The 18,123-nt window shown below is 40.2% G+C and overlaps 1 protein-coding gene across 1 annotated transcript; it reads right to left on the reverse strand.

Moving 5' to 3' along the window:
* Nucleotides 1-2,815: 2,815 nt before the first annotated feature.
* si:ch211-266g18.9 (transforming growth factor-beta receptor-associated protein 1) lies at nucleotides 2,816-16,719 on the reverse strand. The gene is made up of 13 exons (XM_033987758.2): nucleotides 16,679-16,719; nucleotides 15,129-15,623; nucleotides 14,136-14,343; nucleotides 11,992-12,186; nucleotides 11,357-11,508; nucleotides 10,634-10,716; nucleotides 9,648-10,010; nucleotides 9,518-9,575; nucleotides 8,482-8,637; nucleotides 7,372-7,506; nucleotides 5,773-5,908; nucleotides 4,348-4,769; nucleotides 2,816-3,555 (listed from the first exon to the last, which is right to left on the reverse strand). Exons 2-13 carry the CDS (start codon nucleotides 15,585-15,587, stop codon nucleotides 3,376-3,378), a joined length of 2,547 nt encoding a protein of 848 aa, XP_033843649.1. The 5' UTR covers nucleotides 15,588-15,623; nucleotides 16,679-16,719; the 3' UTR covers nucleotides 2,816-3,375.
* Between the last annotated feature and the right edge of the window lie 1,404 nt (nucleotides 16,720-18,123).

Raw genomic sequence — 18,123 nt, forward strand, 5'->3', positions numbered from 1 at the left:
GTGCAAAGCAAATTATTTAAAGTAAAGTGTGGGGTTCCTGAATAGCATCTCCATGGTGACAAGCGGGTGACAGACCCTCTACCCAAAGGTTACAAAGTACACCAGCCTAAGCGTCTCAAAGTGTTTGGTTTTCCACTTCTGGTTGGAACAAACAGCATTTCTTCTGCCCAGTATAACTTCTGTGGCACAGGATTTGAGCCATATCATTAGGAAACATCGCAAATCATAACATAAAGCTTCAGAGTGTGCATGGAAATCTTGTAAATAAAGTTAAAGACATGTGATTACCTCAGCTGACACATTCACCCTTGTGTTGGTATGTTCTGGTTATAATTTAGTCATTAAGGTTAACCATAATGAGCACTATTTCCATATTCTGTTGCATTTCTGGACAATTTCGGGCCACGCCCCTGACCCGGGCAGGTGCTTCATTTGGATAATGAAGTGCTCTTTTGTTTTTGGAACAGCGTGAAATTAATGAATTATGAGAGCGATGATGAGAGGTGTGTCAAACAGGCAAAATAATATTACTCCTATAAAGCCACACTATGGAAATTTTAGCCTGAAAATAAACTCACATAAAAGCAGTAGAAAACATGCATCCTTACTGTAATTACTGCAACTCTTCCACAAACCTGACTCTTATTTGGATTGGAGAAGGGCCTTCTGCTTGTTTCCATGGTAAAGTTGTTCCTTCATCTATAATGCTCCACAGTGTTGCATAAAATCTATCTTCATGGTAAATGTAAAAGTTTGGTTTTAACTTTCTATTTTCATGCAGGTGGCCACCTCCAGAAAGTTAGTCTGTACCTTCAAAAAATACTCAATATTCGTCCTGAACTTGAAATGAACAAAATATTTGTATTAAATATACTGAAGTATAGTGAAATCACTCAGAAAAACCTTACAACATGTTGAATATTTAAAGTGCACTAAGTAATTTTTCTGCTGGAGGGTTCGACACCCGCTCGTCTCTATTGAGATGTTAATGCTGTAGAATGTTCCAATAACCCTGTATGCAAGATGAATTCTTGCGATTTTTGTCAATTCACAAACGTTTTCCATCTTGCTACTGAAGCGTTCACTTGTGATAGATCCACTGACCAATCACAGAGCAGCATTGTGGTTTGAGCAAACCAGCGTCAAACAAATCTAAACAAACATGGTACAGGCATACAGGCCTATTTTAGCAGAAAGACTATTTTGTTTGTGAAAAATGTGCCGAGGTTCGTGCTATGTGCTTTTGTGGACAGATGAGATATCTGTGCTTTTGTCTCAACTGGATTTAACAAAAGTTTGATTTTGAGCTTGTTCCGCTGTTGTGAGGCTCTGACCGATCAGCGTAAAGTATTTGACCTTTCCAATCATTGGTTCCAATCTATTTCAGGGAGAGCCGTTCCAGATTGAAGTGTAGAACTTAGTTCACAGGTCTCCTCATATCAGTCTGATGAGAGCCAGGTTAATGTTCCACAGTATGACAGTATGCCAAGCAGGTGGCAAACCCTCCACCAGAAAAGTTACATAGTGCACCTTTAAATCAGCTAGACTTAATCAACCACAAACCTAAACATTTTACACCTTTTGATATAAATAGCGTCACGTGCAGACTAGGTTATGGGTTTTGCTATTTCCAGACCTACAAACCCGTAAACACACAGAGCAGAGGGAATCAACATGGACGTGCTGTACTAGCTTTGGCCATCTCACTGCCCACATATGGTTTCTATGTTAAACACGAGAGCCCGGTCAGGGAAGATATGTCCCCAAAAGCTCTCCTCCTCCTCTGGTCTCTTCACAGCTGTGGAAGAGCCCCAGACAGCCGCCAGCGAAAATGCTATGCTAGCTTTTTATCATTTTAGAAGCAGTTATTTACACAGTGTTTTTGCACAGCAGAAAAGTGTCTCGGTCTGTACATGAGAATCCTTGAAATGACTTAGTCAAAATGATACAGTTTGATGTGGGAAATGGTCGGGTTGGAGACTAGACTCAATAAATATACTTGAGACTATAAAAGTGGTTATAAATGTAATGTGCTAGTTATGGGATCATACAAAGAGAAAGGAAGAAAATTAAAGGAGTGTGCCAATATGTGGAAGATAAGTTCAAATTTATATAGTTTAGTGGTGTCAAAAGTAGCAAAAAATCAGATCCTAACCGATACTAAAACTAGTATCAAAACTAAATATTCATTTGAGCAAGTATCGATATCGACACCCATGGACCACTATGGAACCTACCTGGACGACTGAGGGATTACACACATATAAGGCCACATGGTACTACAAATATTATTTCATGTTGAAAATCACATTCTATTATCTAATGAAAGCGTGTTTTTATAATCATTGTGGTATCGTTATTGAAATTGAGTCTTTCCTTGGTATTGAAATCGAGTTTGACATTTTTGTATGGAGACAACACTATTATTGATAACTACTGTGATGCTGATTGGACATTGGACATAATGGGCAAGTTGTTTAAGTTATATTTTGGTGTTTTGGTTCTCAAGACGATTATCCAGTCAGGAAGTCTGTCGTTTGGGTTGCCAGTTTCAATACTGAAATTCAGTTACCTTGAACCTAAAAGGCTGCCACCTGCTTGTCTGCTATTGTTGCTTTGACATATTCCAGCCTGGTATTAAACTGATACACCTTGCATTTGTTCAGTTAAGTGTATTTTTATGGCTCAAAAATACCTTGATAAACATGTATCCTTACTGTGAGCATGGGCACCTCTCCACAGATCTGACCTCTAAGTTGGTCTGCTTGTTTCCATGGATATAGACAAGTTCATTATACATCTTCATAGCAACAAGCAGGAGTAAAAATGTCAAAGTTTCAATTTCATTTTTGACGCTCTGAGACTCCCCTCCCTTTGCTCTCTACACAAACTACTGCACATAGTATCAGGTTTGTGAAGTCGTAGTGTATTGTTTTGTATCCTGCTTTTGTACATTTATGGAGAATTGTCGTGTGGGAGCGTGGGTGACTTAGGCGTGTGCATTGGACAGAACTTTACAGCTGATCATAGGGAGAATTTGAAAAGGGCCTGGGAGAGATCGTTAGATTACTCAGACATGCATGGATGTCATTTAAAACCTCTTAAGGCATTTTTTTTGATGAGGGAACAACTTTATAACATGGTAGAAAGCTAAAAAAAAAAGATTTTGTATAATACCCCCTCTTTAAGTAAGATATTACTAACCAGGTGCCTATTAAATATACCGCAACATAAGTAGAGAAGTAATAAACTAACTACTTCCACTTTTCCATCTACTATTACTACAACTATAAGTACTATTCTACTGTCTTGTCACTGTGACTCAACTTTCAATCATTCATTCAAACACTTTTCATTTGAAGTTTGAGTACAGGGTTACTTGACACTACTAGGTACAGTACATGTAGGAGGTGTAGTGCCAGAGTTGTTTGCACAGTCCAGGTGTAGCAGACCACCAGAGGGCGTGTGGACAAAGAGAGGCGAGGTCACAGGTTTACGGCACAACAAACATGGTTGTTTCCCGTCCAGTTTCAACATGGTGTTAGAGGCTTGGATCTGTAAATGGGATAAGAGAGAGATAAAAAAAAGATGTCAAAATTTCAGCATGTTTATTTATATCTGTACTGAGGAAGCACACACTTTGCTCAAATACATGGAAAACAATCAGGTACAGGGCCTTTTTTTTGCTTTTAACCAAGTTGTATCATGTTGTTTGCTCATAAGTGGTATTTTGTTTCATTCACACATGTTTTAGTAATCATATTTAAGACATTTCCCTCTGTAGAACTTAAAATACTGTGTCCCACTTTGTAATTAGCTGGATTACCAAGGTTTGACCATTGTGTTTTTAATGTCCATACACGTTTACCCTTCAGATTCATTCAGATCACAAAAATTCATCAGGGCACTGTATTGCATAGAGATATCAGTCTGGTCCCTACTCACTCCGTCACAACTCGAGATTCAAAGACATCTCATTGACGCATGTGAAACGAAGGCGCTCATTGATCACCCATCATTTTTAACAAAATCATATTTCTCTCACCTCAGAGTTTAGTCCATTGTAATATTTTTTCCTTTCTTTTTTCCTTGTAAGCTGCCATATTTGTTTTGATATGGGTGGGCCATGTATGTCCTTGACTAATCCACCTGTCAGTCACGCCCATCTGAGAGTATTGTAGGTGTGTGTTCTGGATCCCAGGCAACCATGACATGTATAGTAACTAGGGGTAAATTACATGTTTTATACACAATAAACTGCAAAACCTGAAATTCCAATGCTAAGTTACCTGAAAGTAGATAACTAGAAAGTAGTAGTCAGCCTGGCATGTTTCAGCTTTGCCTTACCCAGAATGCCTTGTGCCTGAGTAGCCGTGCCTGCTCCAAAGCTCGCTGCACTTTCTTCAAGCGACTCTGGTGAAACATCTCCCTTATCGACTCAACCAGGAACCCGGAGAGGAGCTGCACAGACCAGGACTCAGGCATGACCTCCAGAACCTTCTCCCCTGACAGCACCTGGGGGTACTTCTGCAGCAGGTCCAGGGCGGCCGGAGAGCGCCCCTCACTGGTCAGGTAGATGTTCAGCAGGTTGAGCAGTAGTTCCTGTGTGGTCTGGAAGCTTCTGTCTGTGGAGAGCCTGCAGCAGTATTCCTCTGCCGCAGTGGGGTCGGGACAGTCCTGGACAAGTAGGCTCAGGGCTCCTCGGTGGTCCCCGGTACGACCCAGAAGAATGGCTTTTTCAATGTGCAGAGATGTGGGTTTGATTTGATCTGGAAGACAGCGGAGTTTGGGTTAATAGGTTGTGACTCTTGGCTCTCTATAGTTTAAGATGAACTGGGGATAGCTGTAATGTCATAAAGTTACATGGTGCATCTTTATCATATATACACATTTTATGTATTCTTGCCAAACCAAACCAAGGGCAGAGTCAGTGTAGCACCATCTTCAGGTAGATATAGAGCTTGTATGCATTCCAATGAGCTCAAGGCCACAGAAGACAGTAGTAGTATTCGGCCTCCTGGATATATTTGCATCCTAAGATTACTGAGGATTACTGCGGAATGAAATGTGGTGTAACCGATTTTTACCGTCTTAAAAACATGTCCTAAAGTTATTCTTCACTTACCTAAAGAAGCCAACATGCACTTCCTAATTCTCTGACAATAAAAAGATGTGTTATAATTAGATGCAGAGAGTACACAGTGGACTTATTTTGACCCCAAGAGCTGTTTATACAATACAGTACAGCTAAATATAGAGTGTCACGTTAAATGAACAACGATGGAGAATGGATCTTGTGCGACTTCTGTCAGTTTTGTGATATACGTTCAGAATTATCACTATTAACCAACAGTATCAACCTTAAACTTACGATAAATGCTTATACACACATTTAAAATAATCAATATTGTCTTCAAATTGAGGCTTAAGGCAGGGCGAGGTTATTTGTATAGCACAATTTGTACATAAAGTCATTCAAAGTACTTTTAAACTCTGCTTCGTCCTCAAAGTGTACAGCTACATCGTCCATCCTCCATTGTTGTCATGAGCATGAACTTGGCGCGCTCAGAACCCGCAACGCATGTCAATACAGGACATTATATATATTAAAGTCCCCTACTCCTCCCCCAGCAGCGGAATCTCCTGCCTCCTCAGCCTCCTCATCTCCCCCTCACCACCCCCACTGACCTTTCTCCCCACACAAATATATCCTTTCTCTCTCTTAAAATGATTTTCTACTTGCATATGTAATAAAATAGTATGAATTCTGACCATACACAGTAGAGACATCGTAACACTGTGACTCCCATAGAAGGTCTTGCAGTTTCCTTCTGGTCTCTGTGTCCTCATGGCTCTGAAGACTCTGGGACACATAAGCCAGGGCCAGATGTGTGTGATGTCCCGCCTCCTGCAGCACAGACCACCAATCACATTTCACGTATTTCATTCAATGGCCTATGAAGCTCAATGTGCCCCTGTGGTTTCACATTTACAATTAAAGGAACTGTATGTAATCTGTGCTCTAATGCTTTTTATTCCAATCACAGCTGAACCTGTGTTGCCAGAGCCTTAACTTGCAGATAGAGGACACATACAACTTTTTCTCATTCTCAGTAAATGGACAGGCCATGTCTCACGTGAAAGCACAGAACCTCCAGAACTAACTTTTAGGTTTAAACCAACTGGATTTCAGCTTTGAAACTGTGAGGCTCCTTCTGCTTTCTGTTTGGATAACTGTCTTAAACTAAAACACAAAATTATCACATAAACAACTTGTCCATCATGTCCAATGTTTTTGTTACGAAGAATAAATCAGCATTACAGGTGTTATCAGTATAAGCTATATTTGATTTGAATGTGAAATTTAAAGTTGCAATAGTACAAAATGTTGCTTTAAATATCAGAGGTTTGGATGACGACTAATAAGGTATTTGCTTTCTAAATGAGCATAGTCTTTAACTTTATACAAAACATCTGACTGTATAAACTGCAAGGTTATTTAAAAAATGTTTGTCAGTGTATTTGTTGTGGAGTTGCATATTGTTGATGTGTCCTTTCCATCCTTGTTTGTCTATATGTATGAATGTGGTGTGTGAGTTTATGATTGGTGATGGTCGGATGGCACAGGTTGGTAGCCTCACTTCTGCTTTCTGTCTGCCTTAGGGCGGCTGAGGAGTAAATCAATAATATAAAGCAGTATATACATTTAAGGCATTATTATTTTGAAGTTGTTATCTTTGGCTTAAATATAACTTTTTTTTTAATCCTAAAGCTGATTTAAAGGCCCTATACACACTGTTTTTTCATGTGTTTGAGCAAAATTGTCTTGGTTTACAGATATATATAGTCTAAACAGCTCTTGGGGTCAAAATAAGGCAGCTGTGTATTATCTGCATCTAATTATAAACAGTGAATATTCCAAATGCATAAGGTAAGAGAGGAATAACTTTGGACCACTGCAAACTGTTTAAAATGAGCATTTTCAAGCTTTTAAGATTTGAAATCGGGAACAGCGATTTTAAGGCAAGACACTTCACCCAGATTGCCGATATCTGAATGTGGTTTGAGGGGCAGATGGCACAAATTGGCAGCCTTGCTTACCTCAGGGCAGCTGTGGCTTCAGTAGTAAGTACGGAGTTACTGTCTACAAAAGCCGTATATAGGTTGAAAGTACTTATGTTGTTATTTTCAAGTTTTATTTATATATTCTTACTTAAATATTTTGGTGGTCTAAGTTATCCTAGAGCTGATTTTGTCTTAACAATAATATTTTTTAAAAGATTATGGCAAATTTTAGTTCCAGATACAGAACTCCAGCCCCACTGTTGATCTTTATGTTTACATTACTTAAGTTGTACCAGTGTTACCTACCTCACTGTTTGTTTCATGTATTAAAAACTCCAAATACTTGATCCGGGCTTGTGGGTATGTTTCCAGTAGAGGCAGGACCTGGTCTGGGGGGAAATGGGCTTGGGCTGGAGGCTTGGTAAAGATCTGTACACCTGTCTGCAAAAGGAGGAGAGCTACTGTTTATAATGTAATGGGACAGAAGGGTCAAAGTGGTTACAACATGGTTACACTATGTTGTCCAATGCAACTCTGCCCTCTGCTGGTCAGTCTGCAGAGGATTCACAAAAGGGCAAGTATCACAATGTCAACTACAGTTGTTGCAATGAACTATGTATATGTTGAACTCCTACCCTCCGAACTCACTGAGTAAAAACAAAAAAACAAACAAATTTAATCCCATAACAAACTGCAAATGTACTTAAAAACAGAGGTGGCCAGTACTCAATTACATTTACTTGTGTAACCTTTTAAAGAAATTGTACTTTTCAGAGCACTTTTTTAACAGCATACGTTTACTTCTACTTCAGCAATATTTTTTATTAAAGTAACAGAAGCTTTGGTTCCTCTTCTCACTGTGAGTAAGACTACAAGTGACAAAAGCTGTATGTTGACAATATGAAATGATTTGAACATTTGTGTTTTTGTATTGCTCTGTCAGATATGATTTTGTTTGTCTTATTTTTGTGTTGATCCTTACATTCACTTCAATTTATAATTCAGATGTTACATCCAAACAGTTACTCTTTAAGTTACTCTTACTTGAGTAGTCATTTTCAAAATATTTTACTTTTACTTGAGTAATTTCTTGGACCGCTACTTTGTATTTCTACTTAAGTTTATTATTTTAAAGTAATGTTACTCTTACTTGAGTACAATTTTTGGCTACTCCTCACCTCTGCTTAAAATTAAATGTTATTTTAGAAAATGTACCTGAAAAGTCAAAATTGGGTCGAGTGCACCACAGTGACTAGTGTATCGAACACATCATGAATAACAGTTGGTTACACCACCAACAGTACATTAGTCCGTATAAATAATAATAATTATAATAAAATAATCTATGTTGTGTCAAATTTATGATTTTAAAAAGCTGCCTAGAACAGAGGGAGTTATAGAGTGTAGTGCATGTACCTCCTGGTTGTTGTGCAGAATCCATGGTGCATACTTCCATACAATATCTGTGTCCTCCAGCTGTCTCAGAGTGGACACTACGAGCTCCAGGACCTCTGAGTGGGATAGGGGACAGGAGGGGTCTGTGTGCACCCCCTCTGCTAGGTCCACCCAGCTCTGAGTATATAAGAGACACAGTTAAAGATGCATGCCTGTGTTAAAACACTCAAACTTACTCCAGTAGCTAGAAATTACTGAGAGATTACTGTGGTTGTGCCCTTGGGCAAAAGACTAGATTCACCTAATCACTATGAATGTCTTGGTGCAGAACCAGAGTAACAGTGACTCAGCTGGTAGAGCGTTCATCCTCTGATCTGAAGGTTGGCAGTTCAAATCCCAATCCTAACATAAATGAAAAAATCCACTGACCCAAAGGTTAGAGTTTGATCTTAGCTCCCACAGATGAGTGTTGTTGTGCTCTTTGGCGGAAGTGTGTGTGAATGGGTGAGTGGTTCCTTAATGTGAAGTGCTTCAAGTGCCTTGAAAGGTAGAAAAACACTATATAAATGTGACATAATTTACTATTTTAGCCACATCACTCCTAGTCTGCCACAGGGCTGCAGTGGCTAGACAGATGATTGCCTACAGGTGCTGGGTTTAGGTAGTGACGATTCAGATCAGAGAGAGACCTTTTAGTTTTAAATCAACTGGATTTAAGAATGGTTTCTGAGTGGATAATCATCTTGAAATCCAAAACACCAAATTATAAGAATGAATGGACCATCATGTACAATGTTTTGTAATTAGGAGCAATTCAGCAAACAGCAGTACAGTAAACATTATATTTGATTTGAACATCTACCTCATATCTGGGGACAGAGTTAGTCTACTCTAGGTCATAAATCAAAATCTTACATAAACTATTTTCAGTGCAAGTTCTTTTGTTACATATTTGCACAATATGTTTCTATTAATAATTAAACACATTACAAATCAAGTTTCACTGAGAAAACCCTTTTGTTCAGTGCATTAGACCATATGTACTTAAAGTCATTACCTGTATGGCATCCTCATATTTTCCATGGCTTTGGTAGAGAAAACCCAAGGCAAAAAATCTGTAATGAAAAAATATTCTATTAGTTTTCACCACATACATCACTTTTCTAAACCGGATAACACATTTGTACCTGTTGTGTTGCGTCAGGACGGGTTCACATCTCTCCCGCGCGCACGCATTTGGATTGGCCACGAGCTGCACGAGACCGTCGCTGTCCGCAGTTTGCACATACAGCCACAGGAGGGCGCAGTCCACCTCCTCCGCTCCGCAGCCGCTCCACAGGTCGGGCTCCGCGCTTCTGCTCCTCACCGCCCGCAGATAATCGATCAGGAAGCGCAGGTATCGGTGCTTCGTGTCGGGGTCCGTGCGCCACAGCTCCCGGAGGTCCTGAGCCCTGGTGTGGTGGTCTATTTGGGGGTGGAAGTGTTCCGGGAGAGTGGCGTGGAGGTCGGGGAAGAGGTGGAGGAGTTCTCGGGGGTCTAATTCACCTTTACTAAAGAAAAAAAAAATGGAGGTAACACGTGGTCACTGACAGGTTTACTCAGAATGACAACAGAAACAAATATAAGGCACATTTTTCAAATAATAAAATGTTTATGTCTCAAAGGAGCTGTATGGAAGAGTTTGATTTAACATTTTATAAACTTGACCTACCTGTGTTCCCATATTTTCCCAAAACAATGGATATAACTGCCCGTTTATCTGTGTTTTGGTTCTCAAGATGTTTATCCAATTAGAAAGCAGAATGAGCCTCACGTGATCGCAGCCAATCATGAATCAGTGCTAGTGCAACCCCTGCAGCTTAGTGATAGAGTGAACTCTGGAGGTTCTGAGCTTTCACATGAGGCCTGTCCATATACTGAAAATGAGAAAAACTTGTATGTGTACTTTAACTGGCAACCCAGGTTCGGTAATGATTGTGGTACCTTTTTTAAACTGTAGGCTGCATACAGTTCTTTTATGTAATTTCTATGCCATGTATGCAAAAATGTAGCATATTTATTTATTTGTTATTTATTTATTTGCTATGATCAAATGTATTAGGGCCCACGTGTCACTCATTATTTACATGTTAATAGGTTATTTTCACAGTGTTTGTGTAACAGTATGTCTCACATGAACAGGGGCGTGGTTTCACTAAACCTCTCCTGGAAGAAGTGATGGAACCCAGCCTGACACGTGACGCTCCTCTGCAGCTCCTGTTAGAAACGCAGTGTCAGGTACAAACACATGTCATTTAGGCTACATTCTAAAACATGTAAGGCTTTTGGTGGAGGGTCTGCCACATTCTTGGTCAAGGTCTCACAGTAAATATTCAGGTACATTTGGGCCAAAAAACATCTGTAATCAAACCCTTTCATATTACTTAGTACCGCCATGTTTATAGTTCTAGTTCTGGTACTTGAGGTGGGCTGTGGGCTATTCGGTATCATCTACATACCAACAGCATAAAAAGCCAATTATCAGCACAACAAACAATTTGAATCAAGCTCAATTCCTTTCTACCAAAAGCACTTAAACCTTAATCCTGCATTCAGTCCCCCTGCAGTACATAATAGAATGTAACAGAAAAAGAGATGCCACTTCAAGATTTTTTCAAATGCCCAGATGCCCTTCCTCACCAGCCTCACACACCTACAATGGACCACACATATTCAGTGTTCAGTCACTGTGACGCTGTGCTAACTAGGTCTAATGCGTGTATGTTATATTATGGAACTGTGGTCTCCCTCTATAAAGGGAAGGGCAAATATTAGCGGTTTGTAGAGAAACATGGAGTTTCTATGGAGTTTCTTTGGGTCAGAAAATCTTAAATATGTAATAACAATACAGACTGACCCTGTGTGGATCCACTGCGTGTGCTTGCGGTGAGTCCAGCAGCAGCAGAGCCTCCTCCAGCCTCTCCTGCTCCACCAGCCTCTGGACCTGCTCCTGCACCGGAGACATCCACACAGTGTACACCGACCTGTCTGTGAACACCACCGCTCCATCTGAGAGTAGGAGGGTAAGAGGAGGAGGGGGAAAGGGAGAGAGGATCACACGTCATATCAGCCAGCATACACATGGCAGCAGGATCGCAGAGGAAGGGTGTGAAGCATAGACTGTATACAGTCTTTGGTGTGAAGAGAAACATCTTTTAGGGACAAACATGGCTGCCATCTGGTCTTCTAGATGAAATGGAAAGAATCATCACCAAATATCCTCATAAGATAGACATTTTTGGCAGGTGTTTTTAGATTTGCATTCATGGTGACTATAAGAATTCTTTAAGGCACCCCAAAAATCACTTATGAATACCAGTCTGCACCAGGAGAGACTAGAGGTTGGTAAAATGTTTTTGTGGATTTACAATAATATATTATTTTTGACACACTCAATCAACACCAGTTCATCTTCAGATAAATATGACAGTTTTTGCTGCCCCTAATTTAAAACTATCTTGGGTTTATGTAATGTTGTTCCAAAAAAAATACCTGTTGTAGGCACCATCCCCAGTGCCCCCCTCACACTGACCGTCTGCTTACACTGCTGGTCCAACAGGCTGTAGACCACCAGCTCACAGGCCTGCAGGCTCAGGGCGTAAGGGGGGCACATGCACGCTGCCAGGACCTCCGGGGACCAGTGGAGAGGCGGGCGCTGGCACACTCCCGACGCCAACACAAACAAGCCTGCAGGGGAGAGAGAGAAAGAGTGGCAGAAGAGGAGAGTGAGAGAGTGAAATATGAGGGGAACAGAGGAGGAGAGAGAGGGAGCGAGAGAGCGGGGTGAGTGAGAGAAAGGGAGAAGGGGAGTGAGAGAGAGAGAGGAGGTTTAGGCAAAGTAAATGGCCAAGGGCTATAGGGCCAAGGTTTATAGGATTATAGTATGAGAAGAGATCAGAGATGCCATGCTCTAGCAAAATCTGAAAATATGTGTCTTTGTAATTGATCTGATACCAAATTTGATTGCATTTAGCACATTTCTTTTTATTCTTAATTACAAAAACATTGGACATGATGACTAAGTTATTTATGTTATATTTTGGTGTTTTCGTTCTCAAGACAATTATCCATTCAGAAAGGCTTATTTGGGTTGCCAGTTTCAATCCTGAAATTCTTCTGATCTGAATGGTCCCTACCAAAACCCCAGCACCTGCAGCCAATCATGAATCAGTGCTAGTGCAGCCTCTGCAGCTCAGTGAATTCTGGAGGTTCTGATCTTTCACATGAGACCTGTCCATATACTGAGAATAAGAAAATGTGTCCTCTGTATGCAGGTTAAGGCTCTGGAAACACAGTTTCACTCAAGCAATTGGTGTAAAAGGATCATTTACACTCACCTGAAGGATTATTAGGAACACCATACTAATACAGTTCTTTGACCCCCTTTCGCCTTCAGAACTGCCTTAATTCTACGTGGCATTGATTCAACAAGGTGCTGAAAGCATTCTTTAGAAATGTTGGTCCATATTGACAGGAGCATCTTGCAGATTTGTGGGATGCACATCCAGGGCACGAAGCTCCCGTTCCACCACATCCCAAAGATGCTCTATCGGGTTGAGATCTGGTGACTGTGGGGGCCATTGTAGTACAGTGAACTCATTGTCATGTTCAAGAAACCAATTTGAAATGATTCGAGCTTTATGACATGGTGCATTATCCTGCTGGAAGTAGCCATCAGAGGATGGGTACATGGTGGTCATGAAGGGATGGACATGGTCAGGTAGCCTGTGGCATTTAAACGAGGCCCAATTGGCACTAAGGGACCTAAAGTGTGTCAAGAAAACATCCCCCACACCATTACACCACCACCACCAGCCTGCACAGTGGTAACAAGGCATGATGGATCCATGTTCTCATTCTGTTTACGCCAAATTCTGACTCTACCATTTGAATGTCTCAACAGAAATCGAGACTCATCAGACCAGGCAACATTTTTCCAGTCTTCAACTGTCCAATTTTGGTGAGCTCGTGCAAACTGTAGCCTCTTTTTCCTATTTGTAGTGGAGATGAGTGGTACCCGGTGGGGTCTTCTGCTGTTGTAGCCCATCCGCCTCAAGGTTGTGCGTGTTGTGGCTTCACAAATGTTTTGCTGCATTCCTCGGTTGTAACAAGTGGTTATTTCAGTCAATGTTGCTCTTCTATCAGCTTGAATCACTCGGCCCATTCTCCTCTGACCTCCAGCATCAACAAGGCATTTTCGCCCATAGGACTGCCGCATACTGGATGTTTTTCCCTTTTCACACCATTCTTTGTAAACCCTAGAAATGGTTGTCCATGAAAATCCCAGTAACTGAGCATTTTGTGAAATACTCAGACTGGCCCGTCTGGCACCAACAACCATGCCACGCTCAAAATTGCTTAAATCACTTTTCTTTCCCATTCTGACATTCAGTTTGGAGTTCAGGCGATTGTCTTGACCAGGACCACACCCCTAAATGCACTGACGCAAATGCCATGTGATTGGTTGATTAGATAATTGCATTAAGGAGAAATTGAACAGGTGTTCCTAATAATCCTTTAGGTGAGTGTATATTTACAGTAGGTACTATCCCACCAAATAAAGTCAAAATTTGAAAACCATCAAAACCCGTCAAGCTCATCCATATTATACCTCATAGAATAGCTTGTGTTGTTACCTAGCCCTCCAGGCCCATTGAGCAGGAACTCCCCTCCCCCCACCGCGCTGACCAGGACCTGCAGTCTGCTGTGGCCGTGCTGGAACAGCGCCTCTCTGTGGCCGGTGTGCAGGTCACACAGGAGGTACTGCTCACTGGTGCCCACACACACACACGCACTGCACACATCCACCGCCAGCTCCACAGGCTCCTGGGCCAGAGGGATCTCCTTCAAACAGAAACATGAATACATGATCAGAATTCTACAGCACAATATACCCATGAGAAGTAAACTAATTATTTATTTAGAAACAAAAACAAGGTCATTTCAATTCTATATATTCTTTATATGTTTTGGGATTTTTCCTCATGATGATATTTACCAGATATGGCAGATTTTTTTTTCGGAAATTTGTTGTAAGTGTATCTTTGATTGTCGAGGTTTGTCTCATAAAATGGACTAAAATGAACCCCAAAGTGCAGACATCATGTGTTTTTTTTTTATTTTTAATCAGTAAATTTAGTAATTAAAAAGTTTTTAGAAAGGACATACCCCTTTCCATTCCATAGGTTTCTGAATGATTAATCATTAATACTGTTGCCATAGTGATTAACTAAAATGAAAGATTAATCTGAAACCCTTGAAGGAAGTGTAATTTAGCATTTTTTTCAAATCAACCTCTCAATAAGCATTAAAATAAAAGAACCAAAAGGTGGACTGCATAGCTTTTCCAGTAGTTTCCATGATTATTATTTTGCCTTGAATGTCCTACAGTATGGCATTAAATGTATCGATCCTTCATTTATTTCATCACAGATGTTCATTTAGCTGTGAGTGGGTTTGCCTCTCCACAGATCTGACCTATTACTCCATAGATTTTGATGGTTATGCTAATGCTATACTGTGGAACATTCCTGGCAGCACAGTGACACCTCGATGGAAACGGGCCAGAGAAAGTACCCAGTGCATCTTTAAGGATTTCTTATTCAAATTTTAAAACTCTTTACACTTACCTTCAAAACATCCCAGTGATCCACTCCGACGGCCAGCACCCTGATCACCTTCTTTTGACTGGAGCATGTGACCATCTGCACTTTGTCTTCTTCTTGTGAAAGCTCGAACTGAGAAACATTCTGGATCTTCTTGAAGCTCGGGTTGGTCTCCAAGGAGAACATGTTAAGAACTGTGACGGTGCGGTTGCTAAGGGCGAGCAGATGGTTGTAGATCGGTACGAGGCGGATCCGGTTGACAGGAGAGCTGGAGAATTTCTTCACTCTGGCCTCTTTGGCGTAGGTCTGGTTGGAGCTTGGATGAACACTGGAGATGAGGAGATGGTGGACAGTTCCTTGCTTAGTTCCCATGTAGATGTTCGGGTGGTAGCATTCCACACACTGAATATTAAATCGGTCTTTGTCTCTCGGGTCTGAAGTCTTCTCGTAGACGCAGGTCAATGTAAATGCGTTGAAAGACATGATGGGGGTTTTGTAGTTCTTAGATCCAGATGTTCACTAAGAAGAAGAGAAATATATGAAAATCCATGTTGTGTGTTCCCCAATTTTTTCCCATGTATTTGAGCAAAATTTGTCTTACAGATAAACTATAAAAGCAGCTCTTAAGGTAGAAATGAGACCGCTGTGTGCTGTCTGCATCCACTATTAAAAAGCATTTTATCCTCACAGAATCAGGAAGTGTGTGGTTAGCATGCTAGTTGTTTTTAGCATTACAGTTTGCATTTATTTAATGCCACAGTATGTAACATTTCTGCCAAAAAATAGATTAAAATACAAGCATGTTTTTTTTGGTTTGATTTTATTGAACTGAAACATGCATCCTTACTATACGCTTGCATCTCCGCAGACCTGACTCTTACTTGGCTTGGAGGAGGGCCTCTTCTTGCTTGTTTCCATGGCATAAAATGTATATCTTTCCAGGCAGAGTGTTCCAAAGTATGGTTTTAACTTTACAGTGCCATGAAATCATAGAGGTGACGTACCACCTCCAGAAGGTTTTTCCAATTTTTTATTTTTTTTTAAAGAAGAAAATAGTTTCTCCTCATATCTAAGGTATAATTGATGTATTAGATATTGATTGACATAAATAAGTGAATTTATTTATTATAATTTTTCACACCGGAGGAGTTGGAGGAAGTGTCTGGGGAGTGGGAAGTGTCGGAGTCCTTGCTTAGACTGCTGCACCCGCGACCTGGACCCAAATAAGAGGAAGAAAATGGATGGACTGATGGATAATTGTTTTTAAGTGAGATTTTTGCAGTTTGCATTGATTTAACAAAACTTATTTCACATTTATAGTATGCAAAAATGACATTTCTGCAACATGCTTCTTTTTTTTTTTACAGGTCTACACAAAATGCATGCAGTATTCAGATTCCAATAGACAGGATTATGCCAATGTCCGACATCCAACACAGATGTACACCAACTATTACCTTCTTCCTTTTGAGCACTGACAAAACTGGTAAGAAAACTCTTGTGTTAGCTGTTTCAAAAAATATCACTAATATTCGAATGACTATTACACATTTCCTCATAACCTGCGGTCTTACCTTGCGTCGCTCCTCTCATTCGTTTTACAAGCGCAGTTAAAGCTTCCCCATGTGACTGCATCCTGACAGGAAGTCCATGTCAGCATTTTATGTTACTCAACCTTCCAAGAAACACTTTTACCACCAAAACAAGGCAGTGTCCAGTGCTGCGGTTTTGGTCACTTAGAAATGACCCTAGGGTGTACCCGTAGTTTTATTTTGGGCATAGCTGCGCTCTGGGTGTGAGGAGGTGGACAGTGTAATTTCAGGGTAGGGTTTGGAGACAATAGTTGAGGTTGCGTACACATGAGTGGTTGTGGTTGTTGTATAGGGTCAGAAGGTAACAGGAAAACCAGGCACTGGACTGGCTATCCACAGAGTGACCAGAATGGGGTCAGTGAACTTACAAAAGTGTGTGGAGATAGGTTCATACAGTGTTGCATGCAATGAAGCAAATGCTGGTACAGTTAGATATTATGTCACAGACCAGACTATCGGGTTTATTGCCCTCACTGCATGATGTCATCGAGTGGTAATCCAGAAGTGCTCCTGTGTTTTTTTCGAAGGAACTGTATCTAAGATTTTGATTTTAAATTTCACCAACATGACCTACATATGTCCCTAGATACGAGGTTCAAATCAAATACAGCTTGTACTAGAAACAGTTGTTATGCTGATTTATTCTTTATGTCTTTTATTACTTATGTTTTATTGTTGTTGTTTATGTTCCATTAGACGATTATCCAGTCAGAAAGCAGAATGAAACTTTCTCATGAGGCCTGTCCATAAACTGAGAATGAGAAAAACCCTTATGTCTCCTGCAGGTTAAGACTCTGTAGACGCAGGTTAATTTATGATCGTAATACTTTTTTTTTTTTTAACTGTAAGAGCACAGGTTACATATAGTTCCTTTTGGCTTTACTATGCTTTTCACATTATAACCACAGTCACATCTAACAGTCCAGAAGTTCTACTCTGTGTTTCTAAAGTCCATACACCAGAATCTGACCCTTTAATCTTTCAGTTTGCCTTCACTATTGACTATACCAACTTCAATGCTAGTATCTCTTGTTTCTAGTTTGACTCAAATGGCTTCACTATCTTTACCCTATTCAATATATATATATATATATATATATATATATATATATATATATATATATATATATTTTTTTTTTTTGCATAAATTATTTCACAGTTTGAAAATTTTTTTATTGCTTTTTATATCTCATGATAAACCTAAGAAGCCATAGAACACATGCAGTGGGGCCCTTATATATATAGAACAGTGGCAGTGCTGTGTGGGCAGTGTGACAAAACTTTGTAGCCAAATGAGTGTGGGACATTCACACTTCTGTTATATTTGCACAGAGCCATTCAGTCAGGTTTATCAAAAATGTACCGGTATAATGTCATAAATATGCAAAAATAGAACACTGAATATATTTCAAACAATGAAAAAGCAC

This window comes from Periophthalmus magnuspinnatus, chromosome 22, assembly GCF_009829125.3.
Source record: "Periophthalmus magnuspinnatus isolate fPerMag1 chromosome 22, fPerMag1.2.pri, whole genome shotgun sequence".
Taxonomy (NCBI): domain Eukaryota; kingdom Metazoa; phylum Chordata; class Actinopteri; order Gobiiformes; family Gobiidae; genus Periophthalmus; species Periophthalmus magnuspinnatus.

What these genes read in the sequence shown, in the direction of transcription:
- si:ch211-266g18.9 (XM_033987758.2), bottom strand. Translation starts at nt 15,587, where the DNA reads ATGTCTTTCAACGCATTTACATTGACCTGCGTCTACGAGAAGACTTCA. An exon ending in TTCTGCACAACAACCAGGAG is followed by an intron (nt 7,507 to 8,481) that starts GTACATGCACTA and finishes CTCCTTTTGCAG; the next exon opens with ACAGGTGTACAGATCTTTAC. An exon ending in CGATGTCTCTACTGTGTATG is followed by an intron (nt 4,770 to 5,772) that starts GTCAGAATTCAT and finishes GCTGTCTTCCAG; the next exon opens with ATCAAATCAAACCCACATCT.